The sequence below is a fragment of the Triturus cristatus genome, chromosome 7, assembly GCF_964204655.1.
Source record: "Triturus cristatus chromosome 7, aTriCri1.1, whole genome shotgun sequence".
Taxonomy (NCBI): domain Eukaryota; kingdom Metazoa; phylum Chordata; class Amphibia; order Caudata; family Salamandridae; genus Triturus; species Triturus cristatus.
In genome coordinates, this window is record NC_140590.1 from 817,360,713 (window position 1) to 817,371,274 (window position 10,562).

Below are 10,562 nucleotides of genomic sequence, written 5' to 3' on the forward strand. Positions count from 1 at the left end.
CCACTACTTGCAGCACCACAATCGCTCTATTCAAAAACACAACAGATCCATCGGAGGCGCCAATACACAAATGGAAAACATGGTGGCGTCAATTTGGGAAAATAACGTCTTTAAGCGAGTATAAGCACGCTCATTGCCAGCAGTCTCCAGCAGCAATAGCTGAAAGGGTTGAAAACGGACAGTGCCTAACATCGATGCATGCACAAACCCGCTCCAGCCCCGCCCCGAGACGGTGAAAGTAACAAGGGGAGACTCCGTGCTATAGAAGACACAAAAGAAAGACTGAATGACAGCTGGTGATTCTTGTATAGTTCAAACGTACAGTTTAATCAGGCAATAATGTGTTACACACTCCATCTAACATACACAAAACCTAAAGAAAAATGTTAACACATTTTATACTACGATAATGTAAAAAAAATGCAGCAATATATACAAATATGCTCGTTTTAGTCATTTCATAGGCTAATAGCTGACTTCATAACAAATCACGAAAATATAATATATTTTGAAGTAGTAGCCCAAAATATACAATAATATCCAAATTATTTTGCTGCTTTAAGCCTAAAGTGTGACGCTTATTTAAGCGCGTCCTTTGTCGATTTCAACTGCTCGTTATAGTACTTCCGGTGTAAATACGTAACCTATGCCCTCGCGTCGTACGTTCCTTCCTTTCCGGTAGCGATTCAGCGAGAACTAGCAGAAGTAAGTAATGTCTGCAGTGAAAATCCGTTGTAATCCTCTGCATTCCGCAACTCGAGTCCCTTTGCTGTGTCCGTATCTGGATCATGAAGTCTCTAGGCTACACGTTGACCTCGGTATCGCGAAAGCCAGATGCCGGACGACCTGGAAAAAATGTAATTCTGTTGCTCCCTGGCGAAAGTCTTTTCTCTTGCTGTGTAGGTTATGGCACACCGGGGATCATGCTTCTCTTCTGCTTGACAACGTCTCTGCAGCTTCCAGTGTTAGCGAAGTAATTTAAAGTAATCTCTACGATGAAACCTATTTCCTGCCGGCTTTCCCTTATTTTTTGTACTATTTAGTTCAGTAATGTTTGTACTGTAAATTGTCTGCTTTTCTGGCATTTACAATGCAATGGTCTCGGCATTGGTAAAGTTACAGCTATTGGCATTGCTCATGACATTATTTTTGTTTTTGTTTTAAAAACATTTAAAGAAACGGCATTGTTATTTACAATGTCAATAGCTTAATCTGTGTGTGGGTGCAAATGCAATAGGTCTCGCATTTGAGAGTGATTAAGCTATTGACATTGTAAATAACAATGCCGTTTCTTTAAATGTTTTAAAAACAAAAACATAAAAAAAAATAATGTCATGAGCAATGCCAATAGCTCTAACTTTACCAATGCCGAGACCATTGCATTGTAAATGCTTGTTAGCCGATGGAATTCGGAAAATATGACTATTTTATATTAACGGTTCCGTTGTATGTTACTTGAATGAGGTCTGAGTTTGTCGCTCACTGTTTACGCTCACGTTTTTTGCATTATGGCAGTCATTTTATGGACGATTTAATTACGAATGTGATGGAAACCTTCCTTTTTTATTTTGCCTTCATTGCGTTTTGTCTGACCAGTCTGTCTTTTCCTTAAGAAATGGCTCCTCGTAAGGGCAAGGAAAAGAAGGAAGAGCAGGTCATCAGCCTGGGACCTCAAGTTGCGGAGGGTGAAAATGTGTTTGGAGTGTGCCATATATTCGCTTCCTTCAACGACACTTTCGTCCATGTCACCGATCTGTCTGGCAAGTAAGTCGCATTGGTATTGCTTGTATTCTGTTAATCACAGCTCCACCATGTGGCTTCATCCAATCCACGGTTTGCTCTGCTTAACTATATCACTTTGAAATGTATTTAATTTCACCTAAACTATGCTTTCGGTTTTGATTGAAACCCTGAAATGCACACCATTTGCTCCTACGCTCATTTTCTTTCTAGCGTGAATATCACCCTGACAGTTTGTCCTTGTTGCTTTTCTATCTGCATTTCTGATGACTATCCTCGTCTTTCCAGGGAAACAATATGTCGTGTGACTGGTGGGATGAAAGTGAAGGCTGACAGAGATGAATCCTCCCCATATGCCGCCATGTTGGCAGCTCAGGATGTGGCCCAGCGATGCAAGGAGCTTGGAATCACCGCCCTTCATATTAAGTTACGCGCAACAGGTGGAAACAGGTGAGTGAGCACACATCAGTGACTAATTTTCTTGGGGTTGATGCACTTGGACTAACTTGTGGGGCTTGTACGGCAACCGCTTTACAAAAAGATGTGCCTATTGGACCAAAGTATTCATCTGTAATTGTGAGTTCGGTTTCAAAAGGGACTTTTTATTCTCTGGGTGAATCTTTTCGTGAGTTCGAGATAGAGCTCCTTGATGGCGATATTACACTGTATTTTAACCACCCATAAACGTCTGTTCGAACTTCATTTCAGTAACACGTTAGTGCAATGTTTTCTCTAGTATTTTAAGTTGTGTTCGCAGTGAATGTATGATAGGTGCAAAGATCAAGAACAGAAGTTGAAAGCACGGTCTACCAAGGATTGATAAAGCGCCATACTAGTACTGTAGAAACTCGCACCCTTCCATTCTTCTGCTGCTCTTCAAGAAACACTAGGCAACCATAAACTCTACATGAGCACATTTTGCCATGTGTGTTCCACCCTGTGGGTGGCAAGGCACCCTTGCTTAATTAAACTCCTTGTCACCTTGATTTAGGAACATGCACCTCAATCTTCTTTTGTTTCTCTCAGCCCATCTTTGTTCTGCACTTGGGCCGTTTCTGCTATTTGGGACAAAGCTGGCCATATAAAGATAACTTTGATCACAGTAATTAGAAAGCATCTATGGCTTTCACCCCGAGTTTATGTGGTGCTGTTCATTGTTTAAGTAATAAAAGCACTTGAAGGCCTGTCATGCAGCTGAACATTTTCATTCTACTTTCAGGACCAAGACACCAGGACCAGGTGCCCAGTCAGCCCTAAGAGCCCTGGCCCGTTCTGGAATGAAAATCGGTCGTATCGGTAAGCTGATTAATCATTGATCTTCAATTGTTGCTTTTGGTTCCTTCGTTGTTGATCTGGCTGTTTTGCAAAGAAATAGTGTCTTGTCTGTGATATTTATTAGAACAGTAGTTGGTACGGTAATCCAGTGATCCTTCACTATAATGCATCTTGAAAGCAGACCGTTTCTCTCTCTTTTGCGTTCACATAAACACCAGCAATCTCCACCTGGCCTGCCCTTAAATCCTCTTTCGTTGGGCAAGGTTTCTAAATGCATTATCAGATTACTTAGTATTTGATAGGGCAGTGAAACCCCACCGCCAATAACTTATAGAGTGATCTCCTACACTAGGCCACGGGAATTGTGTAGCAGAATAGAACTGAATTATATGGCAAACAATATATGCCCCATTATGCAGCACAATTGTTGACCGTATTACTTCAATATTTTTGAAGTTTTTACTCATTGTAATAGTCTGGGCTAAGATTTGACCTCAGTATTTCCAATTTAACAACCAAATGTACAAACCAGCGACTGAAAGATGACAGCCTTCGCAAGGGGGCTTTCCACAGCCGGAACACGTTGCAACTTTTTGTGATCTGAAAATTATGTGGCAAATCCATGCATAAAATAAAAAGCAGTAGCTGCAGAATCGCCAATTCCAGTGGCCTGCCTTACCATCTTGTCTCAAGTTCAGAGATGTTTCCTTCCCTTATCTCACGAATGTGAGATAAGGGAAACGTTATTTAGAACGTGGCAATCGTTTTAGTGCAGAAGTGCCATTGAGCTTCCTCTATTCTATTGCCTCCCAGCAAGAGCTTCCTCTATTCTATTGCCTCCCAACAAGGACTTGGCAGAAAGTTTCATTTTTCAGTCTTGTGAGTCTTCTTTAAAATGACTTGCAAAGCCTTCCAGTGTGTGTTAAATGTAGTGGCCTGCAAAGCCATTTAGTGGCTGTTTAATAGCTTGTTAAGCGCAATACAATTGGTTTTACAGGTAGGAAGCAGCGGATATTATCCTCTTTTCCCCCATAGCATTTGTCAAATTCTCTCTTGAGAAATGACTGCCAAAAGTTCTTGACTCTTGGTTGGCAACATTGCTTATAGAAAATCTACAGTTTGTATAGTAACTGTAGGAAACCCAAATGTCTGCAGACATTTGTCAGATTAATATAAAAAATGTGCAAGCTTTGGGCTGCCTTGCTAAATCGACATCTGCTCACTAGCTTTTGTAGTCAAACCCTTGTAACAAATAACACTTTTGCCGTCCGGTTAACCAATTTCCTAAACTAGTAATTTTAAAACCAGTTAATTCCTACATTTGTACCTACTTCTTTAAATTGGCATCGCCCAGAATGTGGTGAATGTTTAGTGAGCGAAGTTTAATATGTATATGCATCATACGATTTGACTAGCCCAACCAAAACTATGGGGAGATAGTCAGTATGATAACCTTATCTTACCGTTCCTTTCGCTTGTTGAAGTTCTCTCCAAAAATCACTTTTGGAATTTGCGTAGTCTTTGGTTCTTAAAAGATTTCTTAATGCGCTACCTACTGATTTGCAGAAATCCATGATTTTTGCTTCTATTTGCTAGCTGAGGTCTAGGAACTGGATTACTTTGTTGCTGTGTCCTGTCCCGTGGATCTTTTCCATAATGTATTAATCCGTGAGGGTATGGCACTGGATGGACTATTGAGAGAGAGGTCTTTGTAATAGCAGCTGACTTTAGCAGTTATCTGCTTGGGCTCCCATTAATGATCTCTACTGGGAGGATATTTTTCTCTATTCCCCAACCGTGCACCCCATAGTAGCGACCTGTGTGCACCCTAGAAACTACCTGTATGGATGTTTCCTGGATAGGAATGGCAAATCAAAAGGTTTGTGAATATTACATTTGTTGTACTCTATGCATTTTGCATTCATTCCCCTTTCCGGCTTCTAAACTTTACAGAAAATTAGTCCCAGTATTGGATTTTCTGCCATTGTAGCTGCACTTAACGACTCCAGTTCCATTTAGGTTCTCTGTCAATTTCAAGTTGCAAATTGTTTTAATTTATTTAGTAGTTTTATTCGGTCATCAAAAGTTGCACTCTGGAGACTTGGTGAGTAAGATGGGCATGCTCCAGAAAAACCGAAGTCTTATTTGATTTTTGAAGCCACACCCTAGTTATTTCATGAAATGTCTTCCCAGTTTTTACATATAAAGTGCCACCTGTACTGCCATTTAACCCCATTCAAGGCTTTCTACCATATATAGCAGACAACTGTCGTATCTAGAACAAATGTTTAGCGTTTGACTGATATTTTAATCTGCCTTAAACAGCCGTTTATTAAATTGAGTTATTTTTTCTTCCAACCCATGTTTACAAAGGCAGTAAGCTTGAAGGAAAATCTTTTTATTTTTTGTCGACACCCGTGTTGGAAATACTAAAACCTATTTTCTCGCTCTCCTTTCCTTCCACGGAATGAGATGGCACTCCAGCTTGTTTGGACACTTGTATTGAAATGCTAGTGTCCAAGATTTGATTTGCCACTGACCAGAACGAGCCTTGGCAGAGATCTGGCTGTTTTTTGGGGTAATAATTGGGCAACTCTGGGTTGCTGTCTCTTATACTGGAAAGAGAATCCCAACATGAAACAATTTACAGTAAAAGAATAAGTAAGTTGAGACTAGGACCGCTTTACTGAACAGGCTGCCTTTCTTCAACTCTTCCATGAAAGTAGCGTTATAAAAGAAAAGGGAAGTTTGCATTGAAAGTGATAACTTCAAAGGCATTCCCATTAAAATATTTTGTGTTCTTTTGGCCGGGCCAGCATTTTAACTGCATGTCTTAAACGAAAAAAATGTATTTTGTCACATAGTGTAAATTCAACATGTTACAGCAGAATAAGTGGGGGGAAGGTCAATATGTAAGGATAAATGGATAGCACAGTATCTAAATGACTGGCTAGGCCACCAAAAGGGCATACTCTTACTAAAACCCCTCAATCGGCAATTAAAAATGCTGGTTTGACAGCAAAGTCGATACATCAAAAAAATGCACCCTGGATAATGATTCTATGCTACATGTTGCACTGCAGTCAAACAGAAATTCTACTTTAGTCCTATCACAAATCTAATGGCGACACACAAGACCATATAACCATCCTTTAAAATGCAATGACCTTGGTTTCCCATCAATTAAAACAATCGCCTAAAAACCCATTGTATTACTTGTTGCCCTCTTTCCAAGTATCCAACCAGGCCTAAATGGGTAAAATGTTGTCGTAGTTATGGTTGGGGATAGTTCTGACATTTTGTGTATGTGGTGTAATGTGCTATTGGGGGGGGGGGGGGTAGTTGTGCTCCACTTGAGACTGTCTCATGGGCCAAGGCAGTCAGCAGTGGTAATAAACAGCATATTACATCTTGCAGATATGATGTTCACATACACTTCCATACAGAATGTGGCACCTGCTGCCATTTACACCAACGTAGTTTTTATATGTCTGCCCTTTATGTTGGCAGATACTATGCATATTCAAGTCCCAAAAGTCTAGACTTGGACTCGTATTTAGTACTTAAATATGGTCTTGCAAATTATCTTCCTGGTGCAAGTAAAAATTGAATTTACCTATAAACGTGGAATGAAAATGCTTGTAGTGCCCTGCTTTGTTAGAAGTTCCGGCTGTGAATTGATGATATAACAATTACTGTTTTTCTCTCCACAGAGGATGTAACCCCAATTCCCTCCGACAGCACTCGCAGAAAGGGCGGTCGCCGTGGTCGTCGTCTGTAAATTTAGTTTGTCAAATAAAAAAATATATAAAGCCACGCTTTTGGTATTGCTGTCTTCTGTACAAGCTACTATGCACATGATTATTGAAGAAATTTGTTTTCGTTTTTTGATGCTTGTGAAACAGGATTATCTATAATTCAGCATGCTTGACATGTATCGATACTGTCTCTTGGTGATATGAGGTCCTGTGGCTACTTATGATGTGGACACTCTGTGTAGTGCAACATCCATTGTTCTTGGCAACTCCCTGAATCTTTTGGGATGCTGGCAAGCTCGTTATTGTCATAGATCACAAAAGGAGTGCTCCTGTGGGCAAATGTTGTGCCATGTAATACCAGTCTGTGATTCTGAGATGAGGGATGTGTAGCGACAATGTATGTGTGGTGTACATACCTTTTGTCTTTAAAGGTTTCTTGATGCTACTTTTAGTGCTGACGAGTTGTGTGATTAAGTATTCCTGCATTGCCTGATAATTTGCGTTCTCTAGTGATCAGCTTGTTGCTGCTGTCTGGTTGCACCATTTATGCTGCTTTCTCCTGCCAAATGTGAATGCCTAGCTCATAGCCCTCTTGATACAGTGGGGTCTAGATCTTTGGTATATATGGTGTATCACCGTAAAACCCCTGTGAAAATGTATGACACTCCAGTGATGGTACACGTAAGTGAGCATGCATACATGTTAGTAGCATGTGTGGCTGTAGATGCGCATGTTCCAGAACATTAGCACAACTGCTTCTCCTGAGATTTTCTTCTGCCATTGGGATCCGCCTTTTTTAGGGTGCAGCTCGGTAGTCGAAACATTCAACACTCTGGATTATTATCCTGTTCGTTATGTTTCGACAGCTCCCTCTACTACCCCCGTAAAAATTACGACATTGCACCGAAAAAATGTGGTGATTGGAATAGATTTCCAACTCTGACACATTCCATTGTACTGTGGCTTCAATGTGCTGTTTATCCTTCAGCGTTTTCCTTGAGTATGCACCTAGGACTGATTTATGGAAAGTAGTCCATTCCATTTCTGCTCAAGGTGTTTCACAAAAAAACACCTAAACTGATCGCCACTAGATCTACACTGCCTCTCCCCAGAACACAAAGCCGCTACGCCTGCCTTTCCTTCTGTTGGAAGGCTCGGATACAGGCGGGAGAGAAAGGCGATACATTGAAGAAGCAGTGTGAGGAGGTAACGGGATGCCCTACATCTTTGGTGCTGAAGAGCTGCCCGGTGTTGTGGGGGAGATATATATATATATATATACATATATATATATATATATATATATTTATACGCACACACAGGGCATCCGTAATTCAGTACAACTGGTCCCTCGAGGGTGGAAATGTGAATCTCTAATTTAGGAAAATGTTTAACCATTAACAGATTTGGTTCCGTTTATAAACTACTTTTATTCAATTTGTTGAGCAATTGAAAGAATAACTGCAATGTCATGATCAAGCCAATTTATAAGTAAAAAGGTGATCCCAAATGGTGCAGTGCGTCAAGTGGGTGTTAAGTGCGCTGGTGCTATACAGTCTATGTAAATAGTGACTGATTCAGGATGCAAAGGTGGTTGGTAGGTACTCAAACTGTGAAATGCTCCAGAATAAGAACTACTCTATTGTATCAACATTTCAACCGTATGCATACATTTTAGACATGGTAATCAGGACGCTTGTTCGGAAGCACCTATGGGGGAGAACGCATCAGTGGGTCTTAATTACTTTAAACACAATTTAAACTTTTAATTGTACTGTTGGGAGGGCTAAACATCTACCCAATTTGTGAGTTAGATGTTGGGACTTGGAAAGGGGTCTTAATCAGATCGCTCTTTTTTTTCTGTTATTTATGGGACCAACTGTCCAGATTAGCCATGGTTTTAACCCCTTCATAACCACCTCATTAAACACGAATCTCTGAAATGGCAGAACTGATTCATACCAAACTGTAAAAAAACAAACACTTTCTGAGTAAAGATCTAGTATTCTGCCAAATGTGCTGTAATTCTGTGCAGCAGTTTTCTGTATTGCTTCCCAAAATGTCATGTGGGAATTAGCATGGGAAAGCTAGGTTTTTAGCAAAAGTAGAACCTCTTCCTATGGAAACTATCTGGTGACCTAACTACAAAGTGGCAACAACCACTGTATAAAACAAGCCTTTGCAATGCAATAGGTCTCGCATTTTGCGAGTTTAAGCTATTGGCATTGTAAATGACGATGCCTTTTATTTATGTTTGGAAAACACAAATAAAAGGCATTGTTATTTGCAATGTGAATAGCTCAAACTCGCGTAAATGCAAGACCTATTGCATTGTATATGCTTGTTTTGTTCAGCTGGCTCGCTAACGATGCACACTACTATGAACCACTTGCCATTGACTTCTCTTTCCCTGCCTCCAGGGGGCCCCTGGAACATGGTTTATTCTCCAGACCCCTGGAGCTGTTGACCGTACCCAAAGTAAGCTCTGACTGCCTGTAAGACCCGCTATACCCTGCATGTCAATGTCCTCAGGAATGTAGGATGTACATTCTGTTATCGGAGTCCGTAGGTGTGCTACTGCGTCAACCGAACCTGATATGTAAGCAAATGGTTGTACTAACAGATTTGGATAGGAACAGGTATTTGTGGAGATGCACGGAAACGCCCAAATAAGAACTCATGTTAAAGTGTCAGCGAATGTGCGGACGTGACTCACCACAATACCATTAATACTGTCGGACACACGAATGACGCGCACTTGCTGCTGCTGTCTAAGCATCCTGTAGATAACTGTGTTTTTCGCTGTCTCTCTGGACTCCGAATATCAATCAGCTGTTTTATCTGAATTAAGCAATGACAAAGCCAATAGCTGTAAATTTCATAAAGTGAAATCGTTTTTAGGCACGGGCAGAAAAGTGAAATCGATGGATGGCAATGCGTCCGAGAGACTAGCCCTGTGGTGGGGGAGGGACAGTTGTGAGAGGCGCCATGAGGAAACAATCTCTGCATGTGGGGGAGCGCATTCCAGGTGGGGGAGCGGACCCTTTGAAGTATGATGCCGAGGCTGTTGCTACACGTGCACGCACCAGTGGGCTGAAGCGCTTCCCAAAACGGATTGCATGGCGGCACGATGCACGTGATTGTGCGCGTGCTCGCCATGCAATCCACTTTTGGGAGCACTTTGAAATGCCCCTCTTACTAGAGTCTCGCATGGCGTTTGTGTAAACGCAATAACTAGACGAGACCTAAAAAAGTATGGAATATGCTACTTACCAGTATGCATCTGTTCTTGGCATGTAGAGCTGCAGATCTATACACTGCATAGATCGCCATCTGGTGTTGGGCCCGGATGTTTGCAGTTTGTTTTTGTTGTTGGACAGTCTTTGGAAGTCACCAGTTCGGTGACTCCTCCTTCGGTCCGTACTGCGCATGGGCTTCGGCTCCATCCTCAGATTGTTTTTCGCCAGCAGGGAAAAGATGGAGCGTAGTGATAATAGTAAAGAAACCCATGTGTGTTGTATCTAAATAAGATATACTGGAACGGATACATGTAGCCGGGGAGGCGGGTGGGCGTGTATAGATCTGCAGCTCTACATGCCAAGAACAGATGCATACTGGTAAGTAGCATATTCCGTTCGAGGCATATGAGCTGCAGATTATACACTGTGCATAGATTATATAGCGGTACCCAACCCTAGCGGCGACCACCGGTATCCGTTGCAGTGGTTTGAAACAGTGTCTTTAGTACAGCCTGGCCCACACTAGCTTGTTGTTTGGAGTGCACGTCTA

General features: G+C 41.5%; 1 protein-coding gene across 1 annotated transcript; it reads left to right on the top strand.

Moving 5' to 3' along the window:
* Window positions 1-601: 601 nt before the first annotated feature.
* On the top strand, window positions 602-6,831 carry RPS14 (ribosomal protein S14). Its single transcript, XM_085617709.1, has 5 exons — window positions 602-705; window positions 1,614-1,764; window positions 2,029-2,190; window positions 2,960-3,036; window positions 6,729-6,831. Exons 2-5 carry the CDS (start codon window positions 1,616-1,618, stop codon window positions 6,794-6,796), a joined length of 456 nt encoding a protein of 151 aa, XP_085473835.1. The 5' UTR covers window positions 602-705; window positions 1,614-1,615; the 3' UTR covers window positions 6,797-6,831.
* Window positions 6,832-10,562: the final 3,731 nt, after the last annotated feature.